The 21,277-nt window shown below is 40.1% G+C and overlaps 3 protein-coding genes across 3 annotated transcripts; 1 reads left to right on the top strand and 2 right to left on the bottom strand.

Moving 5' to 3' along the window:
• Positions 1-139: 139 nt before the first annotated feature.
• On the bottom strand, positions 140-3,801 carry LOC144060406 (retinol dehydrogenase 7-like). Its single transcript, XM_077579942.1, has 5 exons — positions 3,677-3,801; positions 2,283-2,599; positions 1,906-2,164; positions 1,664-1,827; positions 140-747 (listed from the first exon to the last, which is right to left on the bottom strand). Exons 2-5 carry the CDS (start codon positions 2,593-2,595, stop codon positions 524-526), a joined length of 960 nt encoding a protein of 319 aa, XP_077436068.1. The 5' UTR covers positions 2,596-2,599; positions 3,677-3,801; the 3' UTR covers positions 140-523.
• LOC144060405 (retinol dehydrogenase 7-like) lies at positions 3,489-6,445 on the bottom strand. Its single transcript, XM_077579941.1, has 5 exons — positions 6,333-6,445; positions 5,231-5,547; positions 4,717-4,975; positions 4,477-4,640; positions 3,489-4,254 (listed from the first exon to the last, which is right to left on the bottom strand). Exons 2-5 carry the CDS (start codon positions 5,541-5,543, stop codon positions 4,010-4,012), a joined length of 981 nt encoding a protein of 326 aa, XP_077436067.1. The 5' UTR covers positions 5,544-5,547; positions 6,333-6,445; the 3' UTR covers positions 3,489-4,009.
• Positions 6,446-8,636: 2,191 nt separating this feature from the next.
• On the top strand, positions 8,637-19,761 carry abcb11a (ATP-binding cassette, sub-family B (MDR/TAP), member 11a). The gene is made up of 27 exons (XM_077579931.1): positions 8,637-8,689; positions 9,379-9,394; positions 9,470-9,527; positions 9,685-9,926; positions 10,177-10,261; positions 10,348-10,481; positions 10,557-10,728; positions 11,498-11,622; positions 11,696-11,870; positions 11,951-12,064; positions 12,188-12,298; positions 12,382-12,507; positions 12,577-12,780; positions 13,284-13,454; positions 14,015-14,204; positions 14,702-14,786; positions 14,867-14,975; positions 15,047-15,214; positions 15,310-15,414; positions 15,680-15,841; positions 15,932-16,135; positions 16,204-16,445; positions 16,598-16,754; positions 17,485-17,682; positions 17,772-17,978; positions 19,231-19,377; positions 19,479-19,761. The coding sequence occupies exons 1-27, from the start codon at positions 8,644-8,646 to the stop codon at positions 19,677-19,679; spliced, it is 3,954 nt and encodes a 1,317-aa protein (XP_077436057.1). The 5' UTR covers positions 8,637-8,643; the 3' UTR covers positions 19,680-19,761.
• The last annotated feature ends 1,516 nt before the right edge of the window (positions 19,762-21,277 follow it).

Genomic DNA, 21,277 nt, shown 5'->3' with positions numbered 1-21,277 from the left:
AATGGCAGTGAATGAGTTAATGGCCGATACACTTGAGCATGCTACATACAGTGGATATAAAAAGTCTACACAACCCTGTGCAAATATGCCAGGCTTTTGTGATATGTCAATAAAAACGAGACGAGAAGATAAACCTTCAAAACTTTTTCCAAATCTCTGGAGAAATGTATTATGGGCCGATGAAACATAAAATCATAAAATGCTATGGATATACAGTACATACACAGGTGGCCTTGAACCTGCCCCCTTTTACGAGTCCCAAGTCAAACCAAAGTCCAATAAGAACACAGTTGAAAAGTAGATCCAGACTGAATGAGAGGTCAGCTGTCTGCGCTGATATCTTACATAAATTGAAACTGGATTCTTTATGGCGCAATGTTGCAAGATTATATCAACTGCTCATATGCAGGTCTAGCAAATTCATTTTCTTTGCCGACTCAAATTTGACACAAAATATAAGAATGATGAAGTATATAAAAAAAAAAAAAGTAGCAACACCACATGGAAAGACTCACGTTGTATGTTACAACACAGACGCTTTAATCTTGGGGTTGGATTTAAGGAAGAGGCCGTCGGTGATGCAGGTGGGCATGTAGGACAGAGGCAGCCAGAAGAACTTGGCGTCCCATCCGGCCGAGTAACGGGTGCGAGGGTGGACGGCGGCCACGGCGTGCTCCATGCAGCCCACCACCTTCATCAGGTCGCTGTCCGTCAGAACTTTGAATTTTTCAGTCATGGTTTGAAACGCTGCCGTGGAAAGCAGACACAAGGAAATCACAAATGAGTTGAAAAAATACTGTTCTTTATAACGTATTCACTGCCATTGACGGCTATAGACGTCAAAAATAATAATTAAATATATATATAAATAATAAATAAAAATAGTTTGAACTATTTCTATTAGTTTAACATTTTTTTCCCATTTTTGTTAAGAGTATAAAAGCCTAGATTTTTTTTTTGTACATTTTGAACATATATAAAATTTGGGATTAATCGTGAGTTAACTAGTGAACTCATGTGATTAATTACGATTACAAATTTTAAATCGCCTGATACCCCTCATTTTTAATAATCTTTTCTGCTTATTTTTATTTATTTTTTTAAAGTAATTTTAATTATTTTAAATAATCTTTTTTTTTTTTTTAAGAAAAGTTTATAAAAAAATTAGGGGCATCAGGCGATTACATTTTTTAAATCATAATTAATCTCATGATTTTACTAGTTAACTCACGATTAATCACAAATTTGATATCTGTTCTAAATATACAATAATTATTTTCCCTAGGTTTTCATACTCTTGTTAACAAAAGTGGGAAAAAAATTTAAACTAATAGAAATAGTTCAAATGAATTTTTGACATGTATAGCCGTCAATGGCAGTGAATGAGTTAATAGTACAACATTCAAATTACTTTTTCCCACAATAGCCCTTAAAAGGCACTTTGAGAATAACTGCCTTACATAATAGCAATTCAAAAATAGAATAAATTATTTGAATTCTATTAAAAATAATATAGAACACTGCCTTGCAATAAAAATACCTTAAATGTCATTCTTTCCTTTGACCTGTGTCGACTAAAATTTATTTTTACCGTATATTTACCATTGTGTTAAATCTTGAAACTATAAATGACATAATGCCTGACAAGGCTCTAGAAACTCACCGTGCTCCAAAAAGTCTGGTCCATAGTCATCTTTCACATCCTGAGGCAATCGGTCCCAAAGTTTCTTCAGGTTATTTTCCAACTGTTTGGTGTCGGTGACGTTTGTTTTGAAGAAACCGGGCTCGATGCACAAAACTTTGACTCCAAATTGCGCCATGTTCAAACTGAAGGAGAGATTAAGCTGAGATGAAGACGCCACATAGTGAGCGGGACAAGACACTTGCTGCCGAGTTAGCGCTCACCGCAAGCTGTCGTTGAAGGCCTCCACGCCGTATTTGGACACGCAGTACGGGCCTCCGACCGGGCTGATCCGGCCGAACACGCTGGCCACGTTCACCACCCTGCCTCGAGCTTTCTTGATGAGAGGGAGAACGCTCAGGGTCACGTCGATCACGCCCACCAGATTGACAGCCAGCATGCTCTTGTAATCTTCAATAGTGAGCCAGTTGGCGGGACCGGTCGGCACAGCCACGCCGGCATTGTTGACCACGGCCCACAGTCCTGGGAAAAAAAAAAACTTTCACAGATTTGTTTTTCAAATTCTGCAACCTAGTCTCCAAGTCTCCATTATTCACTGAAAAGCTTCAGACGTACCTAATGTTATGGCCTGATGACTTACCTTTCTGCCCTACAAGGGTGCCGATGAGAGCCGCGGCCCGTCCGATGCCGGCAGAGTCGGTGACGTCCAAATGAAGAGTGGTCAGTCTGTCCGATGAGGCCTTCTTCAGCTCGTCTTCGCCCTTCTCGGTGTAACAACCGGCGATCACGCGGAAGCCCAGATGATCCAGGTGCTTAGCCAGGAGATGCCCGAAACCGCTATCACAGCCGGTGATGTAGACATGTTTGTCACCCTTGTTTGCCACACGTTTGGATTCCATGAGCCATCTGTAGACAAACCACAGGGCCAGAAGCCCCACGATGTACAGGAACATCCCGCTACAGGAGCAAATGAGAAAGTAAAGACCTATATTTGTCCTACCTAGTATCTGTGTTGTCAAAGCAATCACGTGACTTTACAGCGGTTGGTAAATATTTGATTACAAGAGTTAAAGTCCACGTTGTCTTCTTTGGTTGAATTATGTAATTTCATGGGTCGTTTAAGAATTTCACACAAAACATAATTGCAAAGGGTGGGGATGAGGGGGTTTAAGGGACAAGATTTTTATTTATGTATTTATTTATTTTGTTAAGGGACAGGAAGCGTAACTATGTTATTATATATATATATATATATATATATATATATATATATATATATATATATATATATATATATATATATATATATATATATATATATATATATATATATACGATTTTTAGAGATAAATAGTCCCCATCCATCCATCCATTTTCTTTAGTCCCCAGTTTCTCAAATTCACAAGTAAATTCCATGCAAACACATCACAGTACTGTATTCGCAAAGTAACAGCACCCCCATGCGGCTCAACCACTGTACTACAACAGTCAGAGTAAATAATAAGAACTTGACAAAATTCTGCTTGTTACGAGTACTTCACTAGAACCAGTACGCTGCGCATGATGTCAAGAAGTGCACATTTTTATTAGTTGTCCTGTTACTGGTATGCCAAAGTTGTCTTACAAGTATACCAAAATGTCAAGCAGCTGTGTGAGAGGGAAAAAAACCCCGTTGCGACTGAAGACACAATCGTTCACAAGTAACAAGTAACACAGTACTGTATTCGCAAAGTAACAGCACCCCCATGTGGCTCAACCACTGTACTACAACAGTCAGAGTAAATAATAAGAACTTGACGAAATTCTGCTTGTTACGAGTACTTCACTAGAACCAGTACGCTGCGCATGATGTCAAGAAGTGCACATTTTTATTAGTTGTCCTGTTACTGGTATGCCAAAGTTGTCTTACAAGTATACCAAAATGTCAAGCAGCTGTGTGAGAGGAAAAAAAAAAAAAACGTTGCGACTGAAGACACAATCGTTCTAATAAACTCTAATGGATGACTGAGTGCTGTTTCGTTGCGGATGCATTACCTTTTCAAGAGGATTCTTTATCCCAAGTTGTACTTGTAGTTTGTTTACGACTTGTTTGCATATGTGGCTGTGTGCGTCGCTTTTTATTTTACGGGCAGGAACACGGATTACAAATCTGGTTCCATATGATATACTTTAGATTTGTATATTAATGTTTTTGTGATTGTGTGCCTCCTACAAAGAGAAACAGATTTCAAATAATCATCGTAACTCAAATAAACACAATGACTCACACATAGCGAGACGATTAGTCATACTTACTACATTAGAAAGTAAACCTAGAAAACATGGCCATCTAACAATGAGCAATCAGAGCGCGAGAGAATTTATTGTTCATGTTGTTGAGGAATAAACTTTTCGTGCAGACGCTTTAATCTCGGGGGTGAATTTAAGGAAGAAGCGGTCAGTGATGAAGGAGGGCATGTAGGACAAAGGCAGCCAGATGAATTTGGCGTCCCAACCGGGTGAGTAACGGGTGCGGGGGTGGACGGCGGCGATGGCGTGCTCCATGCAGCTGATCACTTTCATGAGGTCACTGTCAGTCAGGGCTTTGAATTTCGTGGAAACGGATTGGAGCGCTGCAGATGAGAGCACACACAAAGTGGTCCCTATTCAGTTTTTTATTTATTTAAAAAATGTCAGTCATGTGTTACTGTTTGCAGAATAAGCAACGTGTAGTAAATACAGTAAGATTGCCGGGTAGACGGTTTGATGAAAAACATGGAACTGGCTATTTTGGAAGTTTTGCTTGCCAAAAGCAAAAACAAGCATGTCAACTCTGACTAGCTCTAAGAACGTACCACACTCCACATAGTTAGGTCCGTAGTCATCTTTTACATCCTGCGGCAATCTCTCCCAAAGCTTCCACGCATTCCTCGCCAAGATCTTCATGTCGGTGACGTTTGTTTTGAAGCAGCCAGGCTCGATGCACAACACTTTAACTCCAAATGGCGCCAAATCCAAACTGAATTAAAGATTAAGATGAGATGATGAGATCTATATGAGAGGAAAAACATGTTAGCTGTCATGCTAGCGCTCACCGCAGGCTATCGTTGAAGGCTTCCACGCCGTATTTGGACACGCAGTACGGGCCGCCGAACGGGCTGATCCTCCCGAACACGCTGGCCACGTTCACCACCCTGCCTCGGGCTTTCTTGATGAGAGGGAGGACGCTCAGGGTCACGTCGATCAGGCCTACCAGATTGACAGCCAGCATGCTCTTGTAGTCCTCAACAGTGAGCCAGTCTGTGGGTGCCCCTGGCACAGAGATGCCCGCATTGTTCACAACAGCCCACAGTCCTGAAAACGTGGAGAGCAGGACATATTCACTAGTCTAGTCCTTTTCACGAAAAGGGGTGGGAATCATTTTACTGATCATTTTTATGTTAATGTTGGAGTTTGTAAATAATATTTTGGTCGGACACCATTTTACTACTTACATTTTTTTGCTATTCATGGCATGTCCTGGCTGCTATTCCCCACAAGTATCATCATAAAATTCTTAATTTATACCACTGCAGCCTGTAAAATAATCTTACTTCATAGTTGCCTTACCTTTCTGGCCTACAAGAGTGCCGATGAGAGCCGCGGCCTGCCCAACGTTAGCAGAGTCGGTGACATCCAAATGAAGAGTGGTCAGTCTGTCCGATGAGGCCTTCTTCAGCTCGTCTTCGCCCTTTTCGGTGTAACAGCCGGCGAAGACACGGAAGCCCAGATGATCCAGATGCTTAGCTAGGAGATTCCCGAAGCCAGTATCGCAGCCGGTGATGTAGACATGTTTATCTTCCTTGTTTTCCACACGTTTGGACTCTTTGAACCACCTGTAGACGAACCACAGGGCCAGCAGCACCACGATGTACGGCAACATCTCTCTACAGGAGCAAATAAGAGGAGAAACTGCAGCGTTTGATACAGTAGGCCACAATATTTTAGTGGCTCTATCATAGCACTGTGTGGGCATTAGTGGTGGCGCTATGGATTGCTTTAAATCCTGTATGACAGGCAGAAATATGTGTGCATTAGTAGTTTTGAGTCATGCTTGGGGTTCCACAGGGTTCAGTTTTAGGGCCGCTGCTCTTCTCTTTGTATTTGCAGCCTCTGAGCTCCAACTTGAGAAAAAAATCATGGGATTTCCTTAGGGGGGGTTGTATTTATTATTGTTATTGAGGTTGGTGGTGGTGGTGGTGGTGGGGGGGGGGTGTAGGACCCCCAAAATGCATACATTTGAAACAAAAACGCTGACAAACATGGGTGAGTTAAAGGGTTTGTATGGCAACCAACAGTTCAGGCGGTTACTTTGCACCCTTCAACCTTCTACACAAAAGAGTAATAGTTTTTTGTTTTGTTTAATTTAACAGACCTAGATAGATTTCACATAAAGTAAGCCTGTCCATGAATTGTGCCAATTCATCATTTCTGTTTAATTTTTGTGATATTTGTTTTAGTGTTGCATGCCAACAATAACTACACGACAACAGGATGACCCGCCACGCAAAACAAAACAGGTTTGACAAGTTGCTAATCAAATCAAGATGCAGAAGTAGTAGAATGCAATGTTTGCAAAGTTTGTGTGACCTCAAATGCACCGTAATTAACTTCAACGGTCAACATAATTAACATTCAACAACATGTACCGAGTAAGGTTTTTCAAACTTACCGTACTCGTAAATTTCTTGTCAGAGACCCAAAACAAAGGCAGTCGCTCCACTGAGTGTACGCGCGGATTGAATGGGCGTGGGTAGAATTTGTTTTTTTTAAAGCCTTTTTATTTCTTCTTACCTACCTGCCTGTTTACGAGTACACAAGTGAGCAGCGCCATCTGCTGGAATTAACGTATATGACACTGTAACTGTGCACAGTACTTGTAAGATTCGGAGGGGGGGATACTGCTACACGAATACTTACGACTGCGTATTAAATACTACCCTAGAGACCCTTCTATGCTGCCTTTTTGTAAAATAAAATAAAAAATACAAAAACAACAACAAGCAGTTGCAAAAAAAGGAACCTAATTCATGTTTTGTTCCATTTTTAGTTGTCCGCAGTGTAATTAGATATAATGTATTTAAAAATTGGTGAACATATTGACAGTCCATACCACATGCATGGTGACTTCCAGCTCTGTGAAGGAGATCCTGAGAGTTTGTTTTTATTGCAGTGTTGTCTTGGATTGGAGTTCCACCTTCCTGTGACATTATCAACCACATGTGTTGGGAATACAGTATCAGAACATCTCTAAAGAGAGAGCAAATTCCAAATACAAACACGTCCATGCGGGCATTGACCTTTTCGTTGGCACATTAATGTTTTGTTTTGCTATTTATTATTTATTGATAAAAATATAAAAAAGCCAGTATAAAATACTTTACATACAATATTAGTAAGGGAAAACTCCGTTTGTGTATATATTTTTAATGTATTTATGTATGTATGTTTTTAAGGTGGGCTACTACAGTATAAGGAGACATCAAAAATAAAATGATCAAGCAAAATTCTATTAATCAAATACCATTTGCATGTATGTATGTTTTGTGTAACCAATAAAGACATACAGTACACGAAATGTAAAATAAGAAAAGTCATGTTCTTATTTATTAATCAAAGCATAACAAATTTTAAAAAATAAATAAAGCAGGATTACTTGGTAAAATGCATATTTACAGTCGTATTGCTTCTTGTGATTTCCATCATGAGATGATCAGACTCGATCAGTCTGAGAAACAAATTTTAACTGAGTTTGAAATAAAGAAGAATGAACAAAAATGATGAAAAATGCTCTCATATTACATTACAGGACATCTACATTGGTGAAGTGTGCCGAATCAAATCTGGTATTCTCATTAAACTCGGTGGTGTGCGATTAAATGGACCAAAGAATGAAATCATTTTAATCATTAAAAGTCAAATGTCCTTTCACATAGAGGACCGTCTGCATTCCAGTGAGTGCACTTCCCGTTCTCAAGCACTTGACCACAACTAATGGCCTTGCGGTCATTAAACTCATTTTACAATCACCGCTGATAACATCTTAAAGACATTGATAAATACTACAATAGTTCTTCAAAATGATATTAAAGCTTCCCATTCTGAAAGTCCCATTAGATGTTTCTATATATAAATAAATAAAAAAAACATTGGGCTTCCCAGCTTAAAATCAATAATTTGATTGTTTATATATTGATTTTGTTCGAAGAATTCAGACTGTTGCATGCCATAACGCTGACACAAAGCTTATCAGTATAACGGAGCTATAGATAATAGTAGAAGGGGAGGGGCATAGGTTGCCTTATTAACTCCTGCTGTGTTATTGAAGAAACCACACATTCACTTGGAGCTGCCCTGTACAGGTACAGTATTGCCCCCCCCCCTCCCACCCCCCACCCCCGATTAATTTACTTGTTTACATGATTAAAATTCATTGATTTTAATTAGTGTGTTGATGTAGATGGTTGATTTGCGTGTCCGCCTAACAGCCAAACGTTCTAGGTTCAAATCTCATCTTAGACCTTGCATGTACTCACCGTGCCTGCGTGTCCAGGTATTCAGCTTCCTCAATGCATAAAAAAAAGAAAAAAGGATGTTAAGTTGATTGAAGACTCTAAATTGCGGCGTGAATGTGAGTTTGAGTTTGCTTGCCTCTACGGACCCTGAGATTGAGTGAACGCCGCCACCTCTCGCTGGGATGGACTCAAGTTCACCCTGACCCTCGAGTCGAGTAATGGATGAAGAACACTGAGAACACGAGCTCACAACTCATCAACTTTATATAAAAGTCAATATCATCAATTATTAATTGTACTGGAAGAATCTGTGATCAGTAATTCTATCATAAAGAACAATTGTTCTTAAAAGTTTACTATTTTCAATAATGGGCTTATTTGTTGAACTGAAAAGCTGTTTGTTTCATTTTTATGTACTGTATTTACCCTCGTGATGGGAGTACTTTGTTCTTTTCCACAGCAGACAACATGAAGAAAACTATGAAGTTTACGCTACCAAGTGTGACAGACATAGGTGAGTGACCTCACATTAAATTCACACAAATAAAAAAAAATTTAAAAAGTGCACAGGGGTCAATATCGCTTTAAAGTGCCTTTGGTGTTCTCATTGGAATCATTCATCATGAAAATGTAGCAGGATAATATTTTTCATGGTTTATTGTCCGCTGTCCACCCTGTCATTATGGAGTAACTGGTCAGCATTTCGTCTGTCTCCAATTGAGGCGGTGGAAACAGTGAGTAGTAGCCGATTAAATATTTTTTCTTACGTTTGCTAATTTTCATCATATTCTGCATCAAGTTTGATGTTGTCAAGCTTAACATGTCCATTCTGTCATCATGAAATATCAGTTGATTTAAAAAACATTTCAGAAATTCAAATATATCTTTTCTAAACAGTATAGTCAACTTGCTTACTCAATCATTTTGCTAAGTCCACAATGTGCTAATTAAATGCTAATATTAGCCAAAAAAAGGTCCAACCAGTCATTGTCCACCCTGTCAGCAATATGTAGTACATTGAGTTTGTGAGCTTGATCAATATACATTTCTAGCAGAATAACATCTACTTAATAATAAATATGAAGTTCAACAAAAAAATCTGAACTTTATAGTGTAAAATGCGGACATCTCAAAGGCACTTTATGGTCTGCTCTTAAAAAAGCATTTGTTTTCATATTTTCAAATCATTTTCCTCTTTTGCAGCAAATCCAAAGGATGGGTAAGTTGCGTGACTGATTTTAAACACACAAATAATATTTTAGGCAACAATGTTAATGTGATCCAATGTTTACAGGGATGAAAAGAAACACAAGAAAGAACAGAATACGCTCAGTGTTGGATACTTTCAGCTGGTAAACAACAACAACATACAAACACATAATATCTAAAAAAAAAAAAAAATTGTGCCTCATTGTACAGTTACACAAATTCCATTTAAAAGTGTTACAACATCTTTTCTCAATCACTCTCAATATCAGTACATCATGTATTTTATTTTCTCCTGTACAGTTTCGTTTTGCCACCTGGAAGGAAATGATGATGATGGCGGTGGGGGGCGTGTGCGCGCTCATACACGGTGCCGCCGGCCCGCTCATGCTTCTTGTGTACGGCATGATGACCAACACGTTTGTAGTTTATGAGCTGGAGGTTCAGGAACTGAAAGACCCAAATAAAACATGCCTCGACAACATCATCCACTGGACAAATGGCTCCGTTTATGAGAACGCCGAAAACGTTACTGTTGTCTGTGGGTGAGTCACTTTCAATTCAATGGCAAAGATTTATTATTGTTATAAATGGTCACTTGGGTACAGCAAGTAAGTTCAATGAGCGGAACAATTTTAAAAAATACAGCGGAAAAAGGATGGTCAATTGATGATTTTTTGAAACTAAAGACATCATTCAGATGATTTTTTTTTTCTGCTTTGACTTGCTAGCAAAATAAAATTAAAAGTCCTAACCGGTTCACCTTGACTTTGTGATTTCATATGCCCTTGACAGGGTAGATATTGAAGCCCAGATGACTATGTTTGCATACTACTATATTGGAATCGGACTCGGAGTTCTGTTTCTTAGCTATTTTCAAGTACGTTTTCCACACAGTACCAATTAGAACAAAATAACATTATTACTCATAAATTTGTGAGGTAAAATATGTACTTTTCCCTCCAGATTGTTCTGTGGGTGTCAGCCGCTGCGAGGCAGATTCAGAGAATCCGAAAGACTTATTTTTGGAAAGTCATGCAAATGGAGATTGGATGGTTTGACTGCAATTCCGTTGGTGAACTGAACACGAGATTATCTGAGTGAGGCCTCTAGCAGCAGATTGGACCCGAGCCAATTTTGAGGTTGACATAATATACTGTTCTACTCCTTCTCAGTGATATCAACAAGCTCAATAACGCCATCGCCGACCAGGCGTCTTTTTTTATTGAGCGGATCTCCACCTTCGTGTTTGGCTTCATGGTGGGCTTCATCGGCGGCTGGAAGCTGACGTTGGTTGTCATCGCCGTCAGCCCCCTGATCGGTGTCGCTGCTGGACTGATGGCGGTGGTACGGTACCGTTCGGGCTTAGATACAGATACTTAGATCTTTTTCAGCATAGAACATTTGGGAGAGCACCACAAGCACAAAATGAAGTTTGAAGTAATGGAATTGGAAGTGTTAGTGGAAGAGGCAAAAGCAACGACAATGAGCCTGTTTGAATCACACATACTTACAGTGTAGAAACTTTTTCCTTTTTTTTTTTTCTTCCTGAGAGCTCAGGATTATTCATTCGGCAGTCGCACTCTTGAATTCACCTGAAGCCTGCTATAAATCCAAGACCCTTCACCGGATATATCAAAGTCCCACCAGAATCGTGAAGTTGTCCGGAGACCAGGGGAAGGGCCAAAGGAAGGAAAGATGAAGCAAAGTCAGATCCACAGACACCAACCTCCACCAACAGAGTTACAAATCCAGAATCCTTCACCAACCCCAGACACATCTGAATTCCAACCGGATCAGGGAGACATCAAGAGACCAGAAGAAAGGATAGAGTGGAGAACAAGTGGGACATGAATGCAGTCTATCGCCAGAAACTGCATAAAAGTCACATTTTGTTTGATGAAGACCAATGAGATTATCCAGATGCTAGGAAATGCAGAGTTGAAAGAAGTTTTGTGGCATGACACCTTCTTGTGACTGACTCCAAGCCAGTCGTTCAGAAACTGCTGAATCAAATTTAGTGCAATGTTACATTTTGTCTAAACAAACCTTTAGTAAACCGGGCCCCTTGTCATTCAAATCGGTTAAACTAATCGGCGTAATTTTTAACTTTTAGGCTGTGGCTAGGCTAACAGGAAGAGAGCTCAAGGCGTATGCAAAGGCGGGAGCTGTGGCTGACGAGGTCCTGTCCTCCATTCGAACGGTGGCAGCGTTTGGTGGCGAGGACAAGGAGGCTAAAAGGTACCGGTAGTCCTTTTTCAAAAGCACCTTCTAAATGGAGTGCATGTGAGATTTCAATTTCGAAATGATCCAGGTATGACCGAAACCTTGTGGAAGCGCAGAACTGGGGAGTCAAAAAGGGTGCGATTATCGGAATGTTCCAAGGATATCTGTGGTGCATCATTTTCCTTACTTTCGCTCTGGCCTTTTGGTACGGATCGCAGCTGGTCATCGACACAAAGGAGCTGTCTCCCGGGACTCTTATTCAGGTGCGGAAAAGGAACTTGACATTTTGCTTCTTAGTACTTGCACACCTGTGAAGCCACGTGACCGCCGTTTGCATTTACAGGTGTTTTTTGGAGTCCTGATCGCGGCAATAAACCTGGGTCAGGCCTCACCTTGTTTGGAGGCTTTTGCTTCAGGCCGTGCAGCTGCAAAGACCATCTTTGAAACTATTGACAGGGTACAACTAGCTTCCGTGCATCTACAGTTAAAAAATGTTACGCACCATGAAAGCTAAATTAAGCTAATGCTAAGCATTCATTGCTGAAGATTAACACCAAGTTTCATTCTTTTGTATTCACAGGAATCAGAAATCAATTGTTTGTCCGACGACGGTTATAAATTAGACAAAGTCAAAGGTGACATTGAGTTCCATAACGTCACATTCCACTACCCATCCAGACCTGAAGTCATGGTAAACGGTTGTTTTCATTAAGTAGATGCACGCAGCATTCAATTGTATTATAATAATATTACCGTTTTTGTTTTTTTTTAAAGATTTTAAATGACCTAAGCGTGCAGGTGAAATCAGATGAAACCACCGCTTTTGTTGGACCAAGCGGATCAGGAAAGAGCACGGCAGTCCAGCTCATCCAACGGTTTTATGACCCAAAGGAAGGAATGGTAACGAAAATACACTCAAATACGTTGGGCTTAAGTGTCATATTTTGACGCCGATCATTTTATTTTCAGGTGACTTTGGATGGCCATGACATCCGAACTTTAAACATCAAGTGGCTCCGCTCCCTTATTGGCATCGTGGAGCAGGAGCCGGTACTGTTTGCCACAACAATTGCAGACAACATTCGCTTTGGGAAACCCGGAGTGACCATGAAGGAAGTAATCCAGGCTGCGAAAGAAGCCAATGCGTATAGTTTTATCATGGATCTTCCACAGGTTTGTACCTTCAAGTCCCTTATCCACTACATAGTAGTTTCCTGTGTCGCAGTTGTAGGATTTGTACTGGCTAGCTGGTCAGTGGTGGTTCCGTAAACCGTTGCTGGTCTCATTAGTTGATTAGATATTGTATGCTAATGTTAACCTTAAGCTTTATGCACCCGTTCTGGTTGCTGCTTTGTAATAATCCACAATCTTCACTTTTGCATCTGTTTTCAGGCGCTGCTAACCTTTTTTTCCCCCCCAAATAAAAATTGCCTGTTTATTGTGGAAATAGTACAAGCATAGATGCTAGCATTAGCCTGAAGAATGATTGGTAAATCTTGGGGGGCGGCATGGCACAGTGGTAGAGCGGTTGTCTCCCAATTGGTTGGAGGTTGTTGTGGGTTTAATCCTTGGTCTTTGTGGCTATGTTGAAGTCAAGGGTCCTTGAGCAAGACGCCGAAGTGCCGTGTAGGTGGGAAAGCGCTATACAAGTGAAAGCCTGTTGACTTATTTTCTAGACATTTGATACCTTGGTGGGTGAGGGTGGAGGTCAAATGAGTGGGGGGCAGAAGCAGAGGATCGCCATCGCCCGAGCTCTGATCCGGAATCCCAAGATCCTGCTGTTGGATATGGCTACGTCCGCCCTGGACAACGAGAGCGAAGCTGTTGTCCAGGAGGCGTTGGACAAGGTATGCAACCGTCAGTACTATTTCACGTTACCTACTGTTGAGGGTCTTTTGCCCAGATTTAGTTATAACTGTTTTAGTTTAGTCATAACTGTTTTAATTTCCTCAGTAGAGCTTGGTGAGTGTATTGAATGAGGTCTGGGGGTGGGGGGGTTGTCTGGTTCCACATCAATGGGCCAGTGTCATGGGTTGAAGTCAATGTGTATTGGATCATATGCTGTAAAAGTGTAAAAAGTCTTATCTACTTCCGGCTGTCGTCATGTGTATTGAACTCAGGGCTGGGGGCTGTTTTCTGAGGGTTTTCCAAGATAGTATAAGAATGCTGTGAGTCCGCTGAAATAACATACTTGCGAGAGGACTGCAGCCATTTGTCTGTAAACTTGCTTGTGTCCAGAATATTCTGTAAAATAAATCCTTCGAAGGACCTGTTCACCGATCTCCAGTCTGTATTCAGAAAATCAACATTCTCTCTACCCGAACAACAAACACGCGGAAGCCAAAGATAGTCTTCTAACACTACCTCATTGAACACGCTTGTCTTGTTACGAATCTGTCGGTGACAGGTACGCATGGGCAGGACCACCATTTCGATAGCCCACCGTCTATCCACCATCAGGAAAGCGGACGTCATCGTCGGATTTGAACGTGGACGGGCTGTGGAAAAGGGAACCCACAGCCAGCTCCTGGAAAAGAAAGGTGTCTACTTCACCCTGGTCACCCTGCAGAACCATGCAGTAACAAACACAACTAATGGTGGGTTCAAATTTGAGTAAGGTTATGTCCAATTTCTTGAAGCTGAAGAGGGTCTTCTGCCCAGATTTAGTCATAACTGTTTTAATTTATTTATTTCCTCAGTAGAACTTTTATCTGTGGATGTGTCTTTGTGAGTGATGTCGCAATTTCTGCCAAGTGTCTGTAATCAATGATGTTTTTAAAGTCTTATCTCATTGGTGGGGGCTTTGTGGTACCGCCCCTTCAAGATAGTATAAGAATGTTGTGAGTCCGCTGTAACTTCGCACTTGCGAGAGAGGCTCCCACCATTGCTGGCAGCTCGCTTGTGCCCGGAATATTCTGTCGAAATAAAACCTTCGAAGGAAGTGTTCACCGATCTCCAGCCTGCATTCGGATAACCAACATTCTCACTACCCAAAAGAAAACGAACGTGCAAAGAAAAGATTTATTTCTTCAACAAAGCCTTACTTCGTTTTCAACTGAGGATGAGTTGACTGATGACTTTTTTTTTTTGCCAGGTACTGCCAGCGGAGCTGTTGCCGAGGAAAACTTTGAAACCAAAGCGAGGACTTTTAGCCGAAGCAGTTGCAGGTCGAGTAAAAGGTGCAGTAAAAAAGTCAACCAAAAAGAAGACAATATCAGAAGATGATCTGATACAAAACAGACTGATATTATTCCAATAGGAGCTCAGCTCGGCTGCGATCTCAGAGCAATTTGTCCGGTGACTTTGGCCCTGACTCCATATCAAACAGCCTCAGGATCCTTTCCAGCCAGAAGATCATACCAGACATTGTATGCTTTTCTGAAACCTTGCTGTTATCCGTCATGTGGAACTGGAATAACCTAATGTGAATCGTGAACAGCCAGAGTACGAGGAAGAGGAAGACGAACATCTCGAACCGGCCCCGATCACGCGGATCCTCAAGTACAACCAGGCAGAGTGGCCTTACATGCTGCTGGGCTCTCTGGGAGCTGCGATCAACGGATCGGTTAACCCCATCTATGCTGTACTGTTCAGTCAAATTTTAGGGGTATGACCAGCGTCTTTCATCATCTTTGGTCAGTTTTTCGCTTTCGGAAACTGAAGATATTGACCTCTTGTTTTTTTGTTTTTTTTTTCACACAGACATTTGCCTTAGTGGACATAAATGAGCAGAGGGAGCAGATCAACGGGATATGTGTTCTGTTTTGCATTGTGGCCGTGACAAGTGTCTTCTCACAGTATTTACAGGTTTGCATCAACATTCAAAACTGATAGATTTGCAAACCTGAGCAAAAAAGGTGGCAATTTCAAGTGCAGAGAGTTAAAAACCCTGCCAGTTTGGCTTAGCCCCTGATGCTAGCTAGCTAGCTAGCTAGCTCCCTAAAAGGTAAGCAAGCACCATGGGAGCTAGCTAGCTAGCTAGCGCGTGGGGCTAAAGCCAAACTGTGGCAGGGTTTTTACTTTCTGGACCTGGATTTGCCACCTCTGGAAAGATTTTGATTTAATGTTGCAGGGATACGCCTTCGCAAAGTCTGGAGAGTTGCTGACACGCCGTCTAAGGAAATTGGGTTTTCAGGCCATGCTGAGGCAAGACATCGGCTGGTTTGACGACCTCCACAACAGTCCCGGAGCTCTGACTACCCGACTGGCCACTGATGCCTCCATGGTCCAGGGAGTGAGTACTTAATCCGATCGACAACTCCAATGGTATCTTCTGCAACACCAGCAGGATTTTGTAGCTTCTTGTTTTTTTTGTATTTCTTAGGCAACGGGATCTCAGATCGGCATGATCGTCAATTCCCTGACCAACATCGGAGCCTCTTTCATCATCGCCTTCTACTTTAGTTGGAAGTTAACTTTGGTCATTCTGTGCTTCTTGCCTCTCATTGGGCTGTCTGGACTCTTGCAAGCCAAGATGATGACAGGTTTCGCAAATGAAGATAAAAAAGCAACGGAGGACGCTGGCCAGGTCGGTGCTGCCACCAAATTTCCAGAATGATTTCAATGCATTTTCCCTAAAACTGAGCATTTTTGCAGGTTTCCAGTGAAGCTCTTGCCAACATCAGAACTGTTGCAGGTTTGACCAAAGAGAGCTCATTTGTAGAGTCATACGAGCAAAAACTGGAGCGTCCGTATAAATCTGCCAAGAAGCGAGCCAACATCTACGGACTCTTTTTCGGCTTGTCGCAGTGTGTCATCTTCATGGCATATGCTGCTTCGTTTCGATATGGAGGCTATCTTGTTAACGCTGAGGGGCTGAATTATGTCATAGTTTTCAGGTGGGTAAAATCATTTCTGCTTTTGTCAAGTCGTATTTCCAACCATGTAGTACGTGTTGTTGTGCGGTCATCAACAAATCTAGTTCTTTTTTTCTTCTTTTTTTTTTGTTGAGAGAAACAACAAATTTAGTTCTGCTATATTCTTCCTCCAGGGTGATTTCGGCAGTAGTAATCAGTGGGACTGCACTCGGCAGAGCTTCTTCTTTCACTCCAGATTACGCCAAGGCCAAGACGGCTGCTGCTCATTTCTTCAAGCTTTTGGATCGAACTCCGAAAATCAGCATGAGCAGCACAGATGGAGAGAAATGGGTTTGTACATAAAACAAGAGAAATGCCACGTAAATGTTTGACAAACCAAATTTGTATCTCAACTCATTCACTGCCAATGACGGCTATAAACGTCAAAAATTCACTTGAACTTTTTCTATTAGTTTAACATTTTTTTCATATGAAAACCTAAAAAATGTTTTATTGTACATTAAGAACAGATATGAAATTTGTGATTAATCGCGAGTTAATTAGTGAAGTCATACGATTAAAAACTTTAATCGCCTGATGCCCCGAATTTTTTATCTTTTCTTCTTCTTTTTTTTTTTAATTCATTCACTGCCATTGACGACTATAAACGTCAAAAAAATAATTTTAGCTATTTCTATTAGTTTAACATTTTTTTCCCACTTTTGTCAACATGAATATGAAAACCTATAATTTTTTTATTGTAAATTAGGAACCAATATAAAATTGGTGATTAATCGTGAGTTAACTAGTGAAGTCATGCGATTAATTACAATAAAAATTATCGCCTATTGTCCCTAATTTTTAATAATCTTTTTTTTTAATAAATTTATAGCAGTGAATGAGTTAATTTGTTTATTCCCCTTTCATTCTTGTCTTTCAACGAAATGTTTACACTTAACGATTTTCACAATCTCAGACTAAAAATTGAAAGTCAGAAGGAATATTGTTTTGATTTTGGTGAATTTGATTGAGGTGCACTGCCGGCAGACTATTGTGATGAATTTTGGTCTGTCATCCCCAGAAGAATTTCAAGGGTGAAATCGAGTTTGTCAATTGTGAGTTCACCTATCCGACGCGTCCGGACGTGCGCGTGCTGAAAGGCCTTTTGGTCTCTGTGAAGCCTGGTCAGACGTTGGCGTTCGTGGGGAGCAGCGGATGCGGGAAAAGCACCAGCGTTCAACTGTTGGAAAGGTTCTACGACCCGGATGAAGGGAAAGTGGTGTGTAATGTCCACTCTTGGGGACGCTTATCTTAATCTCTAAATAAAACTACATGTCAACCCTGTCTTCTATCTGATTGTGATTGCAGTTGATCGATGGCCGCCCGTCTCAGTCAGTGAATGTGCCTTTCCTGAGATCTCAGATTGGCATCGTGTCTCAGGAGCCCGTCTTGTTTGACTGCAGCATAGCTGAGAATATTCAATATGGGGACAACACGCGCCGCGTCAGCATGGAAGAAATTATAGAGGCGGCCAAAAAGGCCTACCTTCATGACTTTGTGATGATGCTGCCAAATGTGAGTAAACCTTTTAGTTTGATATAGTACAAATGGCAAGTGGTTAAAAAAAACAGAATAGAATATCATTGAAAACTTTATTCATTTAATCATCTTTATGATTATAGCTTATGGCTAGCAAAACCTTAAAATCTCTTACTTCTACAACTTTCTGACTGTAAACAGTACGTTATTCACAAAACTCTCTAGAGCAAGCTAGCAACCATTTTAGCAATCTTAACTTCAAATTTGCAGAAGTATGATGAGATGTAGAACTTGAAAAAAAAAATAACATTTCCAGCAGACAGCGAAAGAACTTTGACAGGATTTACTCTTTAAAGATGTATCTACTGTTAGATTACCTGTTTTTGTAATCTTTTGCGTGTTCAAATAAATCAGAGTTGAGATCTCGTGAAGAGGGTCCTTGCAAGGTTTTTTAATCAGAAAGTTTCTGATGACACAAAGGAATTTCACCAAGGAGTGTTTCTGTCCAAATGTGTGTCGTCTCTTTCAGACACGGGACTTATTAGAAAAAACAGTGATTCCCAGGAAAACGCCTCTCCCCTCACTTCAAGTACAAAAACCAGATTCCTTTCCCCCAGTATGCTAGCTCGTCCTTGAACTTTCAAAAACCGGATTTCTAACGAACAGAAACTAGACTTAAAATAAATAAATAAAAGAAACTTATTAACTTCCTCATTTCTGGGAAAAGACAACAGATAACAAAGAGGACAAAAGCATTACTCATCAAGCTATATTGAGTTAACATAGTTATATCTACATCTACACAACTATAACTAAATTCAAAACAGGTCTAATAAAAAATGAAATAGTAAAATGTTAACACTACATATTGAACTTGAATGGAACGTTTGCCTTTTAGTTTAAAATAGCTTACTTGAAATTGAATTTCCAGGATTCCTCATCATCATACCCTACAGGGTGTTTTTTTATTTTATTTTATTTGGTCCAGTAAATCCATCTGTAGCCTATTGTAATTTGTGTCGCACCAGCTAGCTAGCGCTAAGCTAACCTGTCGCCTCCAGGCTGTCGTCCGCATGCCGAACTCGCTTCGTATACTGCCAATTCGCATTTCTATTTGAGGCACAGCCCTAGGTGGCGCCCTAGTGTCCTATATTGACCAGCCACCATGTCTATATAGTACAAAAAACAGTATATATGTTCCTATGACCAACATTGTAAGATTCTGCATTGCTAACAATGACACATTTCTCTTTCTTTCAATCTTTGAATACATGGGAAAAATTGTTAGAAATACGAAACCCAGGTTGGCGCTCAAGGCTCTCAGCTATCAAGAGGACAAAAACAACGTATCGCCATTGCCAGGGCCATCGTCAGGAACCCCAAGATCCTGCTTCTAGATGAAGCCACCTCAGCTCTGGACACAGAAAGCGAGAAGGTAGTCACTTTTGTACATTTAAAAAGACAAGCTCCACCATGTGATCCTTATACGGTCAAGACGCCATGACATCATGGGTTGCTTTTTTTTTTTTTCTACAGACGGTCCAGTCAGCTCTGGATGATGCGAGAAAAGGTCGAACCAGCATCGTCATTGCTCACCGGCTCTCCACAATCCAGAACGCAGACATCATCGCAGTGATGTCACATGGCGTCGTCATAGAACAAGGCACTCATGACGAACTCATGGCCAGAACTGGCGCTTATTACAAACTGGTCACAACTGGAGCTCCCATCAGCTAGAAGCAGACGTTCGCCAGAAAAAAAAATCCTGTTCTGTTGCAAAATTGTGCTCATTTTTCTTGAGAGTAAAAGTTTGCAGAGAACTTTCTTACAGGTTATAGGTCACATGAACTCATTCACTGCCATTGACGGCTATAGTCGTCAAAAATTCGTTTGAACTATTTCTATTAGTTTAACATTTTTTTCCACTTTTGTTAACAAGAGTATGAAAACCTAGAATTTTTTTTATTGTACATTTAGAACAGATATAAAATGTGTAATTAATCAAGAGTTAACTAATGAAGTCATGCGATTAAATACAATTTTAAAAAATTATCGCCTGACGACCCTAATTTTTTTTTAAACTTTTTTTTTAAATCGCGTCAGGCGGTAAAACATTTTTAAATTGTAATTAATCGCATGACTTAAATAGTTAACTCACGATTAATCACAAATTTTATATCTGTTCTAAGTGTACAATATTTTTTTCCTAGGTTTTCATACTCTTGTTAACAAAAGTGGAAAAATGGTAAACTACTAGAAATAGTTGAAATGAATTTTTGACGTCTATAGCCGTCAATGGCAGTGAATGAGTTAATGGTGGAAAAGGTTTTGAAATGATTGATCTAGGTCTCATTATCTTTTACCACAAAAACCTGGCTTTTTGACAGGGTGTGTAGACTTTTCATATCGGCTGTACATTTTGATCATCCTTTTTTTAATACTATTAAATATGAGCCAGGTTTATTTGATTATTGGCTTTGTTAATGCAATTGTGGACTGTAAGAAAGTCGTTTTTCAATATTGCACTTACACTATTTCACTCTGACGGAGGCTAACTCTTGTAATTACAACAGATTAATTATATCATATCATCAATATGCCATATCATGTTCAAGACAACATTCTTGCTTTTTCGCCACTCATTTACTTCCACACATGAGAGGACAACTCACCATCACAGAGGGGATCGTTCGTGTACCTGTAAGTGCTGCTTTGTTTGTTAACAGGTCACCTGACTACTTAGGACAGTTATGTAATGAGTTGAGGTAGCACTGGATGCTTAGCAACTACCTACAGATGGGAAATACCCCAAACGGATGCACTAATCTGTCAAATGCAAATCTCATTAAATAGGAAACCCCATTCTGCTTTGCAACACATTGGCTGATGAATTGGAAAATGTATAGCTCAACCCAGGACTCAGTGTGGAACAGTACTTCAAACACATGATGCATTATGCATTACATTTTGTAAGGAAGCCTTAGAAATAATTACAAAAATATCTTACACAGGCTCCATACTTTCCATTTTTTTAACAAGTCTCATAATTTGATATATGGCTATAATAATGTCATTGTTTTCTTTCTGCGTGCAAGTTATGTAACACATTGGGAACGTTTATAAAATGTGCTAGAAATAGCAATAAATTCATTTATTTCATGAATTTAAAAAAAGTACCGGTATGTCATAATAATATAATAAAAGTTGTATTGCTACCTTTAGATGTGCTTATTTATTGTTTAACTTATTCACTGCCATAAATTATTATTATTTTTTTTATATAAAAAATGAAGGGCAAGATCATTATTATTTTTTAATTAATTAATTAATCACAT

Source organism: Vanacampus margaritifer, chromosome 11 (genome assembly GCF_051991255.1).
Source record: "Vanacampus margaritifer isolate UIUO_Vmar chromosome 11, RoL_Vmar_1.0, whole genome shotgun sequence".
Taxonomy (NCBI): domain Eukaryota; kingdom Metazoa; phylum Chordata; class Actinopteri; order Syngnathiformes; family Syngnathidae; genus Vanacampus; species Vanacampus margaritifer.
The sequence above is the reverse complement of the archived record's forward strand: the minus strand, read 5'-3'. Positions and strand labels throughout refer to the sequence as shown.

What these genes read in the sequence shown, in the direction of transcription:
- abcb11a (XM_077579931.1), top strand. Translation starts at nt 8,644, where the DNA reads ATGAAGAAAACTATGAAGTTTACGCTACCAAGTGTGACAGACATAG. An exon ending in GTGTTGGATACTTTCAGCTG is followed by an intron (nt 9,528 to 9,684) that starts GTAAACAACAAC and finishes TCTCCTGTACAG; the next exon opens with TTTCGTTTTGCCACCTGGAA. An exon ending in AGTTGCAGGTCGAGTAAAAG is followed by an intron (nt 14,787 to 14,866) that starts GTGCAGTAAAAA and finishes TTATTCCAATAG; the next exon opens with GAGCTCAGCTCGGCTGCGAT.
- LOC144060406 (XM_077579942.1), bottom strand. Translation starts at nt 2,595, where the DNA reads ATGTTCCTGTACATCGTGGGGCTTCTGGCCCTGTGGTTTGTCTACAGA. An exon ending in GCCTTCAACGACAGCTTGCG is followed by an intron (nt 1,828 to 1,905) that starts GTGAGCGCTAAC and finishes TCTCTCCTTCAG; the next exon opens with TTTGAACATGGCGCAATTTG. An exon ending in ACCAGACTTTTTGGAGCACG is followed by an intron (nt 748 to 1,663) that starts GTGAGTTTCTAG and finishes TTTCCACGGCAG; the next exon opens with CGTTTCAAACCATGACTGAA.
- LOC144060405 (XM_077579941.1), bottom strand. Translation starts at nt 5,543, where the DNA reads ATGTTGCCGTACATCGTGGTGCTGCTGGCCCTGTGGTTCGTCTACAGG. An exon ending in CACTCTTGTAGGCCAGAAAG is followed by an intron (nt 4,976 to 5,230) that starts GTAAGGCAACTA and finishes CCACGTTTTCAG; the next exon opens with GACTGTGGGCTGTTGTGAAC. An exon ending in ACCTAACTATGTGGAGTGTG is followed by an intron (nt 4,255 to 4,476) that starts GTACGTTCTTAG and finishes TCTCATCTGCAG; the next exon opens with CGCTCCAATCCGTTTCCACG.